At 39.8% G+C, this 19,884-nt stretch overlaps 1 protein-coding gene and 1 long non-coding RNA gene across 2 annotated transcripts in view; both read right to left on the bottom strand.

The window, feature by feature from the left end:
- The window catches only part of LOC147244881 (uncharacterized), a 29,681-nt gene extending 24,471 nt beyond the window's left edge, over nt 1–5,210 (bottom strand). Inside the window, exon 1 of the long non-coding RNA XR_015110055.1 lies at nt 4,989–5,210. This is a non-coding gene — a long non-coding RNA (uncharacterized LOC147244881). The remainder of the gene's footprint in view (nt 1–4,988) is intronic.
- Nucleotides 5,211–6,158: 948 nt separating this feature from the next.
- Nucleotides 6,159–19,424, bottom strand: mrm2 (mitochondrial rRNA methyltransferase 2). The gene is made up of 2 exons (XM_086185412.1): nt 19,084–19,424; nt 6,159–16,362 (listed from the first exon to the last, which is right to left on the bottom strand). The coding sequence occupies exons 1-2, from the start codon at nt 19,361–19,363 to the stop codon at nt 15,932–15,934; spliced, it is 711 nt and encodes a 236-aa protein (XP_086041538.1). The 5' UTR covers nt 19,364–19,424; the 3' UTR covers nt 6,159–15,931.
- Between the last annotated feature and the right edge of the window lie 460 nt (nt 19,425–19,884).

Consider the following 19,884-nt stretch of genomic DNA (forward strand, 5'->3'; position numbering starts at 1 on the left):
ATGAAACAACACATCCCAGTCTCCTTAGACGTTACTGGACATTTACTGCAGCACTCTGCTGCACACAAACACATCTGATGGAGCGGGATGAGCTTATTCATTAATCTATTGACAAAGCTGAAGATGTAACTGCCAGTCCACCCAGTAGAGTCTTTACGAAGGTGCTGGAACCACACTGACGTCCATTCTAATCAATAACAAGGATTCTCTGAGTGACTTGTAGTTTTCGGTCATCCATTCTTTGCAGAGAAGGCGTGTGCACAGCTTTATATGATTGAAGGTGACGGCTAGTCTGCTGGTAGAAGTTTTCACCATCATTAAAGCATCACCAAGAAGTTTAACTTGCCTTTGAGTGACTTGATCTTTGTTTCACCTGCATGACTTCAAAAATGACAATGCACAAGCCACATATTTTTAAGTTAATAAAGACTGACTACTAACAGCAAAACTGTTCAAACCAGCTTTCAAACTATCAAAACCATCTTGTTTGGACTGACATTAAACATAAATAAAACCACAAAAAATATTATTTGAGTTCTTTGAAAAGCAAATTGTACTTTCTGGGCGACGTGTGCATTCCTTCTGTTCCCATGTTTCAATACAGCACCATTTCATTGGAGCCAGTTTACATTCATTCTAAAACTCTACAAACTAACTTTAAAACTCCTGATGATACATAGACTGCTGATCAGCCAAACAACTCTGCTGGTGTCGCCTCCATATGAAACAGTTGTTTCTTTAACATGTAGTGTGACATTTCAACCAAAAATATATTTGAATAAAAAAACAAAAACCACACACACACACCAGGTAGTTTGTTGTTTGGTTCTAGTGAGCTGTGACACATGCTGCCAAGCCCCCCGCAAGAACAGGACTGCTGCAGGTGTGTCTGAAATGTTCAATGAAGGTGATGAAGCAGACTGTGTGTGTGTGAATGTATTAAGGTGGAGAAAAGGTTCGCTTCCCAGCTGTCATTTGTTGCAGCAACATGTCATTTTCAGTTTTTGCTCGACATTGTGTTTTACTTTTGTTTCCTGTCAGTATTTTCCCTGCTGCTATTGACAATGTTTCCAACAAGTAAATGTGGAGCAATTGTGGCATTATTGACCAAAAAGTCCAATTTCAACACACTGCAGCCAAGCAACTGTGTTATCACCATGACTGCAAGCTATAAAAACTTTCACTCTTGAGTAATAATGCTTCAAATTAATCAGGCAAATCGTGTTGTTGTGTATGCTATCAGTGGCCCAGACTGCAGTGTGTCATCAACATGCAGCAAGCCAATACACGAGGCTTTCCAGGAAAGCACTGCCACTGTTTGGAGACAACTCTTCCCGTCCTGAATGAGGGATTGAATGGAGCTTTAGCAGAGTTCTCAACAATGTAACATAATTGAGGTGGGGGGCCCCAGAGGATTCTGGTTTGCTCATCCACACCTCAATTGGTCACGTCTGATGAACAGAAAGGAGCTGAAGCAATTCCTTAAACAGACAATCATGCGTAAGGTGCAACAGTTGACAACACTACTCTTGAAAGTCACAGTGCTGCAATACTGAAGTTAGTTTCTTTATTGTACTGTCCATTAAAGACTCCAGCTTATATTTATACCATTAGAAATCAGTGGTTGCAGAGCACATTAATTTTAAAAAAGGCCCAATAAACAGAAGTCAGAGTGCCATCCTTTTCTGCAAATTACACATTTACAGTTAAACTGAAGAACTCGGAATGCAGACTGGTGTTTACATTAGCAATAGCAGTGAAAAGGTAAAACGCTCCCTGTATAATACAGCATGTGCACCAAAGACTTAATGCCAGTCAAACTGGCTACTTCTCTGCTAACAAGCGAGGATGACTTTGTTTAGTGCCTCTTCAAACTCTCCAAATGTTATCAAACCAAATGGGTCAAAGGAACCAGTCAATTTGTGAGAGTTGTCTGACACTCAAAATCCAAGATCTTCCGTTGCCTCTCTTATAATGACATCAAAAGTTAGATAGAGGACAGGAATTTTGCCGTAAAAAAAAAATACTCCGTCTTTTTTTTTTCTTCTAAATATGTTTGTCACATGTTAAGAGATAAATGAACTAACATGTTTAAAGCCTGGAAATCTCTACATTTCATGGGGCCTTTAAATATCTTATCATATACCATTCTCCAAATGTATAGGGAATAAAGCAATAAATGAGAAATATCTATTAAAAATACCATAGGCATTATATTATATCCCCACATGTAATAATGTTCAGATCGTGCATGGCTCAGTAACTAGGAAGCCTGTCAAGATGTAAAATATGCCTCTTATTTATGGAACATCAATAACATGGATGTTCTGTCTGCAACTTGCTCCTTTGATTAACTCACTTCATTCGGATCTACTCTCATGGGCTTGTTCCAGTACCAACTTCAATCGATGGCCTCTCTGTTTGTTAAACAGTCGCATGATGCTGAGTTGTATTTTTAGTACCGGCAACATCATCATTTATTGCATTGCCATGCTGATTCCAGATTATGTCTGCAATGAAATGTGAAAATGGCAGCACTGGGCATATGTCATTGGTGTACATTAAAATGCAGATTATATAATATTTGATTCATAATTATAGCAGACTGATCTCAGCATGTGCAGCATAAGCAAATACTATACTGGTACAGACAATTCAAAGATTTGCATTTCTGTTTGATCCTCCACTTCGGCATCTTTGTAGCCAACTGATGTACACGTCATTACAATAGAGGAGAAATAAAAGTAGGACAATTACTTTGACAAGGGTTCTTCATTAAAGAGAAAATCCCATCCTTACCAAAGCTGAGGCACAATATTCCCTTGACCAGACCAGGCTCACTTCATAATGATCCAGTTCTTTTATGTGAATTCGGACTGCTCATCCCTCCTGCAGCTCAAACAAGAGCCGCAATTCTCCTAAGGACAGTTAAGCTTCTACATTGGCAGTGATTGTCAGTTACAGTTAAATTGATAGATGGAAGCAGTCTTAACGGTGGCAGACGAGGCTTGTGATTGTGTGGAGCGGAGGAAGATTTTGCCATTTGTTTTGTACCCATGTTGCTCTCAAGAAAATGTGAATCTCCTTTGGGGGTCATGGGAATTCAGTAGATAATTTAGTACATCAGAGAAGACTGATCCACCAGCAGTGGAATTGGATTAAACTTTTCAACAGTCATCCTGACATTGGCATTCTGGTCTCCAGCAGGGTAGCATCGAGTGTCTGACAATAGACCTGCATTGATCATTAATTCAGCCAAGCAAACAGGGAGTCCCATCTATGCTTCATTTGTCATTTTATGATTTCATTAATTCACACTATAAATACATCCCCCATTGTGAATTGTTCAATGAGTGAATAAACAAAATCAAGCAAATACTTTATTATTACAGATACAGCTGAATAACTCTGGAACAATTTCAAAAGAACGTCAGACAAAGAACTGCATCGCTTTTGGTGAATCCTAAACAACTTCTTTTTGAATCTTGCAATGAAAAAAAGTTGCCAAGATTTAGAAACCATCACTTGGCTAATAGGACCTGATGAGTGTGAGGAGTGTGGTGGTCCCAGTAACAGCAACATCATTGACCAGCGAATGAACCACAGTATTGTGCACTTCATCTGTGGTGAGTGTGTTTGAAGCAATAAAAGAAAACTTGGGTAAGTTACTAAGAGTGCATCCACCAGGTCTTCTAAGTCCATCTCAGGAATCATGAAACCAACCAGCATCTTAATGTGATCAAAATAGTGTAATATGCCTCCCAGTTATTTTCCATTAGCTGTCAAATTTAAAAAAAAAAAAAAAAAAGTTCTTACCCCTCGCAACAACCACATATTTCTGGCTTGAAGCTAATGAAGGCCGACTGCAAAATCGCCCGAAACAGTTTACAAACTCAAAAATGCAGGCCTGCTTTGTCTGTGGATTATTGACAATATGGCATGGTACTTTGAATTCAGCTTCAAACATCATTCCGTGTGACTGCCACTCATGCAGATGTTTTCTATTTTGTTTCGTTAAATGTGTTTGTGGATAAAATGGTCAAGTACACCACCGAAACCTCACATTTACGGAGTACTTCAACATGACATCCTCTAAAATGGACCAACAGCACCAACATAATAAAAATTCACAACTCTGGTCTTGTACCATTCCTCTGCGTGGTATGACAGGAAGCTAGGACCTGAGCAAAGATGACAAAAGCTATTAGCGATGGACCTTAATGGATTTAAAAGTCCAGCCTTTCACATCTCATGAAGAAACCAGACTGCAGCTACAGAGGGAAAAGCTTCAGAGTGACCTCCCCTTCAATTTTCATGGGCTCAGCTACATCATGGGTTAAGTTTGGTGACAAGAATGGCCCAACAACCGGTGAATGTTGGAGGAAAAAGACAGGCCTTGTCTGCCCTCTATTCGACCCTCATAAAGTTCAATGATTATGCAAAGAGCTGTGTAAAGAAATGGGAAACTGTCAAATAACCTTTACTCTTTAAAGAAATGTTAAGATGGATATTTAACAGTTTACCATTCCCAAACAAACTTTTAACTCCTATAAAATAAAATACAAAACCTTTCAGGAATAATATTTAACCAGCAACAACACTGTGCATTTGCACTTTAAATATTAATACTAGAACCACTTCTATGGCAGAGCAAAAATAATTGTGAAAATAATCAAGGCATTACAATGCATCATGTGATTTCCACAATGTCACAGCAGCATGAAAATGAGAATAAGCCTTCGTAGTAAGCAGCAGCACATTAACGAGGAAGGACTGAGCGATACCTGCGCTGCATACGCCATTGAAATAAAAGACCAGGAAATTGTATCAGTAAGTTTGATGTTTGTTAAGTCTGGAGCTTATTTTCACCAGGAGATAAAACACTTAGCCGGCTCCTGCTTCAATTTACTGCTAAAGTGGTTCCAATAGTTTGTTGTCACACAGGAAGTTTAACAGCAAAACTCAGAAAAGAAAAAAAAAAGTCTAACCTGAGATGAGACGAAGTCAGCAACAGCAGAGAGGAGTCCAGGCAGCCAGAAATCCATAGAAACCTTCAGGGGTCCAGGCTCCAGACATGGAAATGCTAATAAAAACAAAATTCCATTAACTGTCCCAAAAAAAAAATACTGGAAATGTGGGTTACAACACAAGAAGGGAACACTTTAAGGCAAATAAAAGAGGGGAAAGTAGCAAACAAACAACTAATTACTAACTGGACACACCTGAGACGAATTAGGGCAGGGCAAACAATTAAAAGGGGGGGAGGGGGGGGATAAAACACAGGAATTAAAAGCCATGTCAACAGCTGACTACAAACTAAAACAGGACGTGACACCACAAACAACAATACTAATCCAGATGGAAACTGTGACAGCAAGTTAGAAATGCTTCATCGTGTGTGACTGTGGAAAACTTGATATAACCTCATTTAGATGCTAAGGAAAAAAACTGTTTTTGCTGCTCTCATGGACGCATCTCATTCTGTTTCATCTTTCCACACTTAAACATTGAAGTATGAGACAAGAACAGTGCTGTACTATTGGAGAAGCTCTCTCAGAGGAGCAATGTTGGTCTTCAAGGGGCCAGAAGTGCAGCCTCTGACTAACTGAAAGGGTCCTAAGTGATCTGAAGGGTATGTGAAATGTGTATGTCTATTTTTGTGTATGCTTACGGGATACGTTTATGGATAAGTGATTTTTTTTTCTATGCTGTTGTTTGTGCAGTTTGACTGAGTCATATCGCTTCATCATGCGTGCACTGAAGACGCTGATGCACACTATGTCTTTTGTCTTGTGAAGAGCAGGAATGTCTGAAACACTGCTCATGTGTTGTTGCAATAAATCTCATTGATTTCCTTTTCTTGTCTACTTTGCTCACCTTTGCGTGGGCACCAGCCGGTCTCGATGCACATGTTTGTTTCCTTCCTGAGCATCTTAATATGACCCTCATTAAAAAAAAGTATATGTTTGTGTATATATATATATGTGTGTGTGTGTTCCTCTTGGTCAACATTGCAACACAACAAGATAACATAACAACACAAATAAGATAAAAGAATAAAAAGGAGACAAAGGCAAAAATGTTATTGAGATATAAAAATGAGACAAGAAAACAGTGCATTTATTGAAGCACTCATCATTTTAATGAATCTCTTATTTCAGACATCAAAATGACCAAATCATTACTCTGACAAACATATTACAAGTACTGCGGGTGGTTCAACTGCATGCAGCTCCGTTTATCTGTGGAGCATAAAAGAAGGAAGAAAGAGACAAGGGCACAGTGACCTGAGTAGTTAAGGCGGTGATGAGAGATCATTGCATTCTGCCTGGTTTGAGGAAGGTAATTTTTCACTATTTGGTTCAATTAGCTTTAGTTTAGATTTTATCAAGGAAATTATCTGACTCAATTTTCTATCACAGCATGTGATCAAGGGTGGTGGGATGGTTACACAACAGCTCCAACATAGTTTGTTACTGATTTTTCCGTGATGAATTACCTCTAAAAAAGACCTCATAAGATGAAAATGAAGTTATTTTGTTTTTTTGTTTGGATGAAAACATGAGAAACAATCTGTGCAGGTACTGTCTGTAAATGCACATTTGTATACATTTATACACATACAGAATTGAATTTGTTCTCTTCTGTCTCTTGGGTAATAATATGGTTTCACAGGCCTCACAAAACAGCAACATTTCCAAACATGTCTGGCTGAGTGAAGAGGAAATTGTGATAATGGCACCTTTCAATTAAGTTTTAAGAGTGCGGGGGTGTTGTGTAGATGCGTTTTTCCACTGCACTTGTTTGACATAATGCAGGCAAATGAAGGAAAACAAGAAGAAAAGTAAAACCTCCTTGTATTCCAAATGAGAAAAGTTATGCTAAGTTAGCGTTGTGGTTACACCGTGTCAAACATATGATGCAGATCGTTATCAAATGTTTACCTGATAAACATATTGAGCGGTAGATAGCTTCCCTCCAGCGATGACGCTTATCAAGAGCCACATGTTCAAAATGAGCCATGTTGACGTGCACAGTTGGACACACAGATGTAAATAATACAAATTAACGATGGCTGCATTCCATTTACCTCCATTAAAGTACTTTTCATGCTGACTTACTGTCATGTTTACATGAACAGAATGGAGCCATCATTTCAGCTATTAGTAACATCTGTGCTTCTACTATGAAATGATAGGAACGATAGGATGCAGCTTTGATCAGGCATTGCCACAGGTGAAGGAGGAATGAGACGACTAATTTGATGCAGCCAGCTCAGTACAATGCCTTGGCTCAGGATTAAAATGGGGATATGTTCTTAATTACAACCCATCCTGTGACTAATAAGCTACTGCCCTGGTGAGCTCCTCGTATTTGGCTTTCCTCTCATCTCAGCAACTCTGACCTTGCCCAAGAATACAATGAGTCAAAAAGTAACAAGTTTCAAATCCCACATTGTTGATTTTCAGGAAAGTTGTTTCCTTTTTGAAGTAGTTTTGGGTTTTGTTTTGTTTTTTTCCAAAGACATTTCACAAAACCAAAGGACCATGACAAGAATTGTTCATTCATTTGCTGACAAGCTGGCGGAAAGAGATGATGGAGCATTTCTTAGACAAGATCACGGTAATACAACTGGAAACAAAGAGACTGCTCATCCTGCAAAAGGAAGCAAGTCTTGTTGTGAAGGAGAAGTTTTGAAAATGGAAGCTCCCGCAGAGATTCTGAAAAGGATTGAGGAGAGGGCTGCAATGAAAGACTATTTTCATAAAATAAAGCCCATACAGCAAATGACGAAGGCATAACCGTGTTAGGCAGCTGGAATAGGTTGAGACTGTGCAGACAGACAGAGAGGTAATGGGACTCAGGTGCTGCACATTGTCTCATCAAGCTGCCCCTCATCTCCCTCCACCACTGAGCTAACAACCTGACTTGGCTCTGCTTGCCACATTCATCCATCTTTATCTGTTTCTATACTTTTTTACGATGACTACATTCACCAACACACTAATACCCTGCTATCCAAAAAAGACAATATTCCTTATATGAATCAGGTCTCATAGACAACATATTCTGGTCGGAGTTTTGGAATTTGGCCTTCTACTGAATTTAGCATGATCCACTCAAGGTGTTGTGATGTGCTAACAGGTTTTAGAGTTTTTACTTGCTTGGGAATTTATCCTGAAATAAATGTAAAATTTTCTTTGGGACAAAAAAAATAGGGGACAAGCTAGTTAGCCTGTTGTAATTTGTACGGTGGAGTGTGAACAGGATTGTTAGTGGAATATTTATTTTCCTTCCCCGGCTTAGTTGAATTATTATGTTTTGGAAGAGCGTTTCATTTACATTTTGTCTGTTTTCCCTCCATCTATGTACTATACAGATGAAGCTGATGATGCGTTCCCAGAGCAATATGCAAACAAGGCAAAAAGTGGAATAATAGTGGAATATTGAGTGAATGTTAATGTGGCCAAACTGTTTCAGTGCCCAAAAAGAGAGGAAAAAAAAAAAACACAAATAAAAAAACAAATTTGGATCCTATTTGCCTCAATTAACTTTTAATTCTGATGAGTGTCTCAGATTTGTATAAAGTTCACTTCAAAGACTCTTTGCAAGATCCTGTGGCAATCACACAAAACAAGAAACATCTCAGAGCAATTACATCCAAAATATTTTCACAAACCCCAGAAGAGGATTTTCCCCAGAGACAAATTGGATTGATATTCATTTTTAAACTGCAGTGGAGAGATACACCAGAAATAGATCAATTATAGCTTTATTTAATCACATGAATGACATGTTGCTTGTTTTGATAGTGCGTTGCATGTTGACATGGATACTGAAAATCCACCGCATCATGGAACTGAGATGTCCTCCATGTCAGCGTAAGTATCCTTGTTAATTATGTAAATATTTAAAATCCTTGTAAATGATATGAATATTTAAAATCACAGCTTGAATCTCCCAAACCTCAAAACCTGTAACAAATACTCTTCAGCCCTCGAGCATGACAATGAGGACATGTTTTCCCTCTACGTTCATCAACCTCCCGCTGCTTTCCTCTCTGAGAGACAGTTTGATGCTTTGCAAAAGAGCCGCCTCTCTCTCCTGCTGATAGAATGACAACTCCAGTAGTCGCTCAAGTTTTGCACCTTCAAGGAATGAGACGAGTCAACCATAACAACCAGTAGAGCATTTTGGGAAGCCGTATCAGTTCCACCGTCCCTCTTTTGCTTCCCAGTTATGCTTGAGTAACAAACGCAACAGTTGTCTGTGCCTCATATTCTGCAGGTATTTTTTACATACATACATGGGTCTTTTTTACATACATACATGGGTCTTTTACCATGCCACACCAGACTTCCGCTATGTACAGCACTTACATAAACTCATGGGGTACCCACATATTTCTGTAATTGGAATGTAGATAATTTAAGTTCCTTCGTCCAATATGCAGAGTTACATGAATTAAGATGTCATACAATTAGCCCTTGCACCATCTGTCCTCTGCTCAGTCTTCATTCCCATTTGTAACTACACCCTTTTCTCTCCGCCCTTCCACTGGCGAGCAGATCGGCTCAACGATCCCAAGACAATAGCTACCCACCTGTCCCATGACAAGTTAATTAGATGGACAAGAAAACAAAGATCCAATTAAAACTTGGATTTCATTTAGATTTCACTACAGGTACTCAAACTAATTAATATGCATGAAGTTGTGCTTCAGCTCTGAGACAATGATAATTGATCATGAATAAACCTCAAGTTTTTGTTAGGCAGTGTCGTAGATGTAGCCTGAGCCTTATGGGTAAACATTCAAAAAAAAGAACACTACGGTGTAAACTAGTATACCACCAACATTTCAAATACATACTATGTGTTTCTTTCGTGGAAGATAAATATATGAAATATCATGAAAAAAAATTCAAACTTACTAAAGAGTCTATGTAGACTGGCTGTGTAGGACTGGATGGCACCATTTTATGTTGTCATGTTTGATTTTAGATACTTACCTTTTGTTTTTGTACCGCATGATTGAGAGTTATTTTTTTTCTTCCCCTCCCTGTCTTTATTGCCCAAAGGATATAAAAAAATGCACAGTAAAATTGCTAGAAAGAGATCGTAGAGCTGAGTTGAGTTGGGAGTGTATCATGTTTTCATAATTTTACTAAAAAGAAGTCTACTTACTTCCCCCAAACACCATGTGGCTCAGCTTTTATCACATCACTGCAGAAAAAAAAACAACCCAGCAACAATCAAATATACAGGCAACAAAATGCATGAATAACAGGTGAGTCTTGTATTGTCTCATGTCTCGTGCTGTTTTAGAGTCCGTAAGTCACATGAAGATTATTGGGGTGTAAAGCTGAATTTTACATTGTATCAATAAATGTATATCCATCCATCGTCATCTTCCACTTATTCCTACACATTAAGGGTCGCGGGGGGCTGGAGCCTATCCCAGCGTCAACGGGCGAGAGGCGGGGTTCACCCTGGACAGGTCGCCAGTCCATCTCAGGGCCAACATAGAGAGACGAACAACCATTCACACTCACATTCATACCTACAGTCAATTTAGAGTATCAGTCAGCCTAGTTCCCAATTGCATGTCTTTGGACTGTGGGAGGAAGCCGGAGTACCAGAGAGAACCCACACAGGAACAGGGAGAACATGCAAACTCCACACAGAAAGATCCCGTGCCCGAGCCGGGACTCAAACCCGGAACCTTCTTGCTGTGAGGCCACAGTGCTAACCACTGCACCACCGTGCAGCCTCATAAATGTATATATTTAAGCTAAAATATTCAAATATGAAAACACTGCATGAAACAAATTCTCTGGACTTGATACCACTGAAGATAAAGTATTGTTCTTAAAGATGAAAATGAAATTCATTCTCTGCATTTCATACCCATTTCCTTGTATACTTTTTTTTTATTTTGAAATACCTTCCTCATGTGACTTCCTGTCTTTGTTCCCAGTAATTCTGGCGAGTCACCAAATTCTTGAGTGTTTCAAAGAGCGGTCACAACCTACGGCAGTATTACACCAGTTCTGACATTCTCTCCTAAGAACAGAGGATGTTACTATGTACTCAATCAACGGAATAGAAAACTGAATGAAAATGTTTTTATTTGCCGATGAAGATGGGAGAGTTTCCACTCCAGGCCCTTATGTCTTTATTTACGATTTTATCTCCTTTCAGCAAACCATTTTTTTTTTTGCTTGCAAAAATGTTGGATCCTCCTCTAATAATTTGAAAGCTCGATGGTCTGTCTGATAAATGCATCTATCCTATAAATTCACATTAAAAATAAGTGTCAAAAATAAGTTTCTTCATAGTAAATGTCAGGCTTAGCTGATAATATAGGGTGTCAAAATGGTGCAGCGGATGGTTTATTTTACTCCTCTGTCACAGTAACACTGCTCCAACAACTATCCCTCACCCTGTTTCCGATATTGTCTCTGACATTTTTCTGCAGGATGGCTTCAACCTTGAAAAAAACAAAGATCAAGGCGATTGCTTGATTATTCACTGACATGTGTCCCTTTCAGTGCTAATGCTAGAGGCACAAACAAACAACCTGGAACTTTTGGCCCAAATTTAATATGGTGTGAGATGCAACGGCGCATTCTGACTGCAATATTGTGTTTGAACTGGCATGAATATTTGAATTACATGCTTTATTATAAAAAACACCTCATCCCAGAAGAAACTCAGCTGCCGGCAGGGAAATTTCCCTGTCCCCAGTCTTTGTCAATCATCATTGAGGGACAGATTAACTTGAACAGACGTCTTCTCTTATGATTGATATTAATATTGCAATTCCTGTAATTTCCTATCAATTTGAGAAGTCTATTGTGTTGATATTAGACAAGTTTTTATCATGACAACAAGTGGTGAACGAATCCTTTTTTAAGGATTTGTTTCATCCCTTTTAAAGAAGCATTTTTGCTATACTCCTCAGAGCCAGAGAAGAAGATAGATAATCTGCGTCGGAGACCAGCTGACTGCTAGTCAGCTTGGCACAATGATGTGGGACTTGAAGTGTCTTCTTACCTCTGTCAGATGGACCAAAGCAAACAACAGACCAAGTTCAAGATCTCGGTTTGTCCAAACATAATCGTCCTAATCCTCTCTAAATATGTCTGCCATGATTAATAGAAGCAGCCCCTCTTTTCGTCGTTAATGTTGGGTTTCATCGACCGAAGTTTTGAGGAGCTGCTGTCAAATCGGTGCGCTCACTCAGCAGAAAGTCCAGATGATGTAGAACCAGAATACCTCATCACTTTGAATTATTTTGTGGCAAATATTATGCACAACCCTCATTCTATTATGCAGGCAAAGACCATTCGATAGAAAAGTCGGCTGGTCTGTGCAGGTCTCGGCATCCTAATGCACACAGGAGCGAAGTGTATCTATCTTCTTGTCTGGCACTGAGGAAGATGGCAATTCAGCATATTTCCCAAAAAGTTGGCATATTCCTCCAACATCATTTTCCGTATTGCATATGAATGTGTTGGCACTTGGCCATTTTCTTGGTCAAATTACTCCAAAATCCAGAGGCCATACAGTTTTTGAGGAAGATGGTGGAACAAGTCAATTCTGATTTCAGACTATTCAAGAGCTTTTCTCATTTATGTCCTCTGCAGGCCTTTGACACCACCGCAGCAAATAAGGTCAGAGCACAAGGGAAGAGGCAGATGTATCTATTAAGAACTCACTCAAGTGAGCACAATTTTATTCATTAAAAAGTCTCTTCTGGACTGCATGTTTATACACAGAAATCTCCAGGTTTTGCTTGATTAAAGTGACTTTGTGTCAGCATATTATATTGTCAAAATCTGAATATAAGCTAGTTAATGGACAGAAAATCAAGAGGGAACTTCAAGCGCTGTAAGTCTATGTAATATTGATTAATGTTTAGATGATAAATACCGGTCGTCAAACCGAGGGATGGAGGATTTTTCAGTTAGCCGACCTTGATATTACGAATAATATTGCTTTATAATAGAGCTTTCAAAAATATTTGAACCAAAAGAATGTGTTTTTTTGTCTTGCCCACTTTTTTGGGGGGTTATGCTAGAGTGGTTGTTGCATCTATCATCAGATCAGAGCGTAAAATGTAGATCTCTCTGGCTGTTTTTCTTTCTTAATTTACCTATATTTACATCTGAACCTGCAGCTGGCCACAGAATGAATTAACCTGTGAATGAATAATCATTCCCTCTGAGCCTCACCTCCAGTAGAATTAACATAAATCCCACAGTAATTTTTGAATAATATAAAACTGAATAGCAAAGGGGCTGAATAATCAACAAATAATGAAAAGTAAAATTGGTCATCTGTCCTCATCTATCACTATCATCAGCTTCATTGAAGGCCACGGCTGCTCCCATTCATTCCAAACAGTCCTCTTTAGAGGACAGGCCCACCTCTACCCAGTTCATTTCACCAAGAGGCCTGAACGCTGTAATTCATACTGTATTAGCCATCAGTCCTGAGACAGAGAACCAACTAGAAGCTTTATTAATTTATTCATGTCATCCTTTGCTGACTTAAATGCAAATTCAATCATGATTAAGCTTTAGATTATCATTTAGTAGAGTAATCAGATTTTCAAAATCAAATTTTGGAATAATCTAATTTCAATAACAGTGGTAATTTATAAGGCGTTTGAGGATTCATTAGAATAAGTAAGATCTTGCGGGTAACTCTAAGGATGGAGAAGGTTAAGAAAACTGCTACCCTGAAATTTAACTCCGATAAATACCAGTAGGGAAATTTTAATTGAAATTTCATCAGCGTATGATAATCTTAAACAAAAGTACTATACAAATAGATATTTTCAAATGGGAATGTTATCTATGATTGCTAATCAGACCTGTTCTTAATCTATGGTGAAAAAAAATCGTTTGTCCACCACTGCCAGGCCTTTCTTCCATTGATAGATTACGTCAACATGTTGACGACCTTCCAGCTCTGAAAAGTAAAGGCAACATGGATGTCTTCACCTTGCATTCCTTCAACTGCCCAGCAGGGGGCAGCTCTAGTGGTTGTAGAGCTTTGGGTTTTGTTTTTCGTTTTTGTTCGTTTTGTTTTTTGGAGAGAGACTTTGTATCGATCTGGGAGAAAACGACGACAACCATTTTCAGATCTAAAACACCAGTTTCATATCTCACAACACGATGTTCACTTTATAAACTATCGTCTCATTTAGAGCAGAATAAATGAAAATCAAATCTGATTTATTTCTGTAAAATTTAAACCATCAGCTGACCAAAGTGCTTCATAGATGTCACACCAGCACACTTGGATGTAAAAGCAAGCATTCGCAGAGGCAAAAAATTTTCATTGATTTGAAACTTCTCATCTGAAGTGGGGTGGATGATTGTTAAACGAAATCGTCTTAATTCTCACACGTCGGTGATCTCATTTCTTAATCAGGATGTATCGCGCCCTCCTATTCTTCAAAGCATTAATGTCACGCCGCGCTCACGTTATCAGTCTCATCTGCTGCATCACTCACAGTTACACAATGTGAAGTGAAGCTGTTAATTCCACATTCATGCATTCAACTCAATTGATATTCTCTCATTTCTTACTCACGCGCAGCGCTCTGCTGTCACTCCCTGTTGCTATAGAAACCCGACATGACAGCGTGAAGACAGAGTCGTCCTATTTGGTAACCGAAGACAGAAAGTTTAAAAAAAAAAAAAAAGAGCAGCACAGAGAAAAATCACTGCAGTGGGAGCAAAATTCCCATTCTCGTACTTGAAGGGGGGCTCAACTTTGATGCACAGCAGTTGTAATTTGCAAACCATCCTCGCGGCATCATTGAAGCACCTCAAGGTAATCCGTCAAATCTCTTTAACCATCTGAAACGAATATGAAATTAGCAATGAAGGATAAACGTCAGCACAGTAAGTCACGAATTCTGACAAGACTGCACAAAACTTCTTTCAAATATACCGACTGCCTTTTTCAAAAATCCAAGATGACAACAGCCAAAACGCCAAACTCCAGGCTTCAGAATGACAGCAGACAATCTATTTGGTGATGTCACACTTGTTACATCCACTCTTTTATCCCGTCCATGGTTCCATCCCTCCAGTAGAGGTCCACAGACTTGTAAATCCATGCTCAAGAGGTTTAGAAGCTGCTCTCATGGCTCATGGTCACACAACGCCTGAACTAAGACACAATCACTTTAATTTGTCTTCCATTGTTATGTTATCAAAGCCCGTGTGAAGAACTGCTGTCCAGTTTTGACATTCTCAGACGGACGTGCTCTTTTATTTTGTTACTAGTTGTTCCAAACTCTAGACAGAACAGAATCTTAAGAGGAAATCTGTCTACTGGGCTTTAACTGGGAAATGGACATGGTTCCACTGTCAGACAGCAAAGTCTAACAACACTTATCAGCGAGCCAAGCTCCAGTATCATCCCACTTCCCATTAGTCATGCTGTATGTGACTCTTCTGTATTAGGTTTTCCCTTCATAAGCTCTCAATGAGAAAATGATTACACATTTCTACATGGCTGGCAGTGCAAAATATTAGCATGAGCAGCACTGGTAAATGACTTCCCGTTACAAACCAAATAGCAAACTGAGTGTGTAGAACAAACACTGTAGGGCAAACAAATACTTTGGAGAAAGCACAGCATTGGGCTCTTGAGGGATATCACACTGATGGTTCTTGCATAGGTTTACTGATTCAGTGCCGCAACAGTGTTTAGTTTGTAGGGAGAAGACCATGAGAATGGAATGTTCCTGCACATGTGCCAGAGCCTCACTGATGCCTCAACAGTGCCCCCTTTTGATTACAGTCATTAAGTGAAACTCTTCTTTAGGGTCCTCCAAAGCATCATAAGCACTTGTGTGAAATCTCAAGGAAACATCAAACTTGATGACTTCAGAAGCCAACTACTATCATTTTCCTGGCTTCCTGTACATTCTAGCCAGGAAATACCTCTCTGCAGAGTCTTTTCTGCAAGCATTTGGCTTTAAAACCTTAACACTACTGAAAACAGCAGAGAGTTTCTCCTGGAGTTTATGAGCGAGGCTCCCGTCCCAGTATTTACAAACCAGAGAGCCCCCTGGCTGTAAAACCTTCTCAGCCAAGTCTAGCAAAGACAAACACAGCGTGATGAGCTTCTCGTGGTCCATAGCTCGGAAACCCGTGGCGTTGGGTGCCATGTCACTTAGGATGACGTGAGCCTGGCCATCAGGAAGCAGCTCGAGCAGCTTGGCGTGTGTGGCAGGGTCGGCGACATCATGGTTGGACAAGAAGTGGGCGCCGTCCAGATGTGGTATGTTCAGTAGATCGATGCCAACAACTGTACCTCGTGGTAGCTTTGAATCTACAGTAAAAAAACAAACAAAATTAAAGCTGCAAGCAGCGTTGTTAGGGCCTGAGCCCCCACGCGGCCTACGGCCGCGTCCTTGACACCGGCCCGAATCCAACGGTGTAATCGGCAAATCCCTAGGCCTTGTAGTTTAGAAGATACGAGCCTCAGTGCGCTGCACAGTGTGAGTGCAGAGCTGAGAGCCGGCCCTTTAAGAGCCCCTCCCTTCTCTGCTCGCTCTCTGCCATCTCTGTCAGAGTGGAGAGCAGAGGAGGATTTGGCAGTTTTACTGACAAACACAGTCATAACTCTGCATATGTTGGTCAAAAGTGTAATGTAAAGACATCAGTTCGTAGAGTTTTTTCTCAGGAATTCAATGGTGTGTTTTCTGAAGGTGTGAGTGTTTTAATTTAGAAGCGACAAGTGTTTGTATGAGAGTATGTACATGAGGGCAGAGAAGTGCCAATTGTGGTTTCCATGACTACAGTAAACAAATCTCTGCCATCTCTGTCAGAGCTGAGAGCAGAGCTGAGAGCAGAGCTGCCAGCTGGCCCATTAAGAACCCCTCCCCCGCTGCACTTTCTTTGATCTGTGCTAGAGTGGAGAGAGTGGAGGATTAAGAGAAATGTAGTGTGTAAAAGCTGAATAACTCGGCCTACGTTGGTGGAAAGTAACACAAAATACCATATTTTTGTAGGGATTTTTGTCAGGAATACAGTGATATGTTTTTAAAAGCTGTGCGATGTATGGTATAGACGTGAGAAGCATTTGTTCGAGAGTATGTATCATGAGAGGACACGGCCTCCCCATTGACTTCCATTGTAAGCGTGAAACGTGTCTCCCCCACTTTGAGGGCTTATAAAATCCAAACCGAGCGCGTAGTATATTAGCCTTTAAAGATTTTTGAAGAGCACAGTTGGGAGAGTAATGTGTGAAAGTTTGGAAGCCCTGGCATTTACGGTTTAGGAGGAGATAGATTTTGTTCGGGGAGTAAAAAAAGTCCTGATTTTGACAGTTTTGTCCAATTTGTGGACATTCTGTTGGAGATAGGTGAGGGGTCAGAGTGTAAGAATTGTTCGGCTTGATGAGACGAGTCCAACGGTGTTGGTCCCATGTCTGTGGGAGTTTTGTGTGAGGAGTTATAGCGCGCGAAATGAAAAAAAATTATCTTTTTTTTGTGTGGCTCCCTAGGTGGCGCTATAGACTTTTGTGGCGTTTTTGTTTTTGATTAGTGAATGTTGAGACATACCGAACGATTGTGCCGAAATTCAGCGAATTTCATGCATGTTCAGGGGGTCAAATTAGATTATGCGCGTTATGCGCATTATGCGCATATAGCGCGCACTCATTGAGAGCAAGAACAGTATAATACCAGGTTTTGAATGGGTGTGTATGTGAAAACTGGCTCCGGGCCGTCTGGCCCAGTTGCCTCATGGGTGTTGGGGGGGCCTGGGACACTGTTTAGTGTGTGTTTTTAGTGTTTTTAGTGCTGCTAATGTGTTGCTCTGCCGAGCAAACATAATAGGGTCTTCGCCAGAAGTACCTTCTGGCTCAGGCCCTAAAAAACCCCGATTGAATTCCTTCTTTTTCATCACTGCCATGTTACTCTGCATACCTTTTATATCATGCCTGATGAGTAGGCTGACACACATGCAACACAATCCCACATGTGATACTGCATGATACCTTGCCGTGTCATTATCAGAAGAGTACTCAAACCGTTTACCTTCCATATCAGTAAATACATACATCTTCTAAAATGAATGCAGTACGTGAAAGATGATAAATTGATTTAATTTGGTGTAAGATTCTTGAATAAAAGGACTGGTCAATAGAGACACCTGGAAAAATTAATAATCAATAGGAAATCAATCACTGGTGGCTCAGCTGACACTCAAGAAAACCCTTGTAGTGATTTTTGATCGACCGACTACGTGATGAATGAGGCAGTACTGAAGCCCTCTCTGGTCAAATGTGTTTTTGGTTTTCTTCCCTCAGTTAAATGTTTAAGCTTCAATAATATAAAAAAAAGTGGCACATTGAGTAATGTAGTTATATCGGGTTCTTGTATTCGTGTGTAATATCTAAAAATGCAAAACTGTTCGGTATTGAGCTGGGGTCAGGTGACTGGTCATGTGACCATGTTTAACAGGTAATATAAGGAGTGTCTGAATGCCACGTTATTTGATGGAGAAATAAACCAAGTAATGAAAACTATCAGCGTACAGACTGTTATTATTCCCATTTAAATCCTTATCCATCACCTGAATCTCTACAGTTTGTACGTTCATGCCGTTCATCCATTTTTCTAAAATTCAGCATAAACTAAAATTAAAATTAAATCAAAATTAATTCCTATCACAAATCATAAAACTATCACTTGCTTGCAACCCACTTACAAGCAACTCACTGAGCTCATACAAAACGATTTTGTGGACACTTGAAGGCTCCAGGTCACAAACAGCCAGAATGAACTTTCTAGAAATGTTGGAGACGTTCTGTGTCCAGGAGTCACATTTGAGAAATGAAAAATATTTACACATTCATATAATCTGGAATTTTCGATAAGGATAAAGGAGTGTCTCATTATAAAGATATTAATGCTCAAATGGAGTATTTTTGTGTGTCTTGATACACATTTCTTTCAGGATTCAAAATTAATAACTCGTTTGTCAAGGTACTGTTTTAGTTTTCATAACCCTCTGGCAAATTACAGTAGCGTCTCGTCCGTCTCACCACTCCCGGCTGAGTTGACCCTCTGAACGGCCACCTGGCTCCAGGCTCCAGGAGCGGCTCCACAGTCCACCACGCTGTATCCCGGCTTTAACACCCTGAACTTCTCATCCATCTCCAGTAACTTGAAGGCGCTTCTGCAGCGAAAGTTCTGGGCGTGAGAGGCTTTAACGTACGGGTCGCTAAGCTGCCGCCGTAGCCACTGCTGCTCGGCTGGAGTCTTCACCTTCAGGACACGGGACGAAGAATGTAAGAGCCTCCGCTGCCAGAAACACTGCCACATTGTTTTGACTAAGTAATGTCAGTACTGTCCTTGTTGTCCACTGCGCCTGCGTGGAAACAGTCCTCCTCATTGGTTGCTTGAAGACACCTTGTACCACGTCTATATAGGTCCCCGTACTTCATGACAGTTCCTGACGTCTTTGAATGACGTTTTCATGCAAATTTTTTCTTTAAAAAAAACAAAACGCAAACACTTTAGAATGGCCTTAGATTTGGAATAAACAGTTGGGAAATTTGAGCATCATGAAAATCTATTTTACATGTAATTTACATTTTTTATTTAAATTCACCATAGCTCGTCATAACACTGATCTTTTGTCTTTATAATATTTAATATACTAAATATTTGTGTAAACTACGCGTTTTATCCCACAATGCATTTTGTACATATCCATGGTAAAGACTGATGTGTTGTTACAGGTTAATTCATATTGTTACAGTTACTGTAGAATTCGTAGTATCAGATGTCGCTTGCGTGATGGTATGGTAGCTTTCATAATGATGTTCCTTTTTCAGTACAAA

Source organism: Aulostomus chinensis, chromosome 18, assembly GCF_037954235.1.
Source record: "Aulostomus chinensis isolate RoL2024-O1b breed Wild chromosome 18, RoL_Achi_v1.0, whole genome shotgun sequence".
Classification (NCBI taxonomy): Eukaryota; Metazoa; Chordata; class Actinopteri; order Syngnathiformes; family Aulostomidae; genus Aulostomus; species Aulostomus chinensis.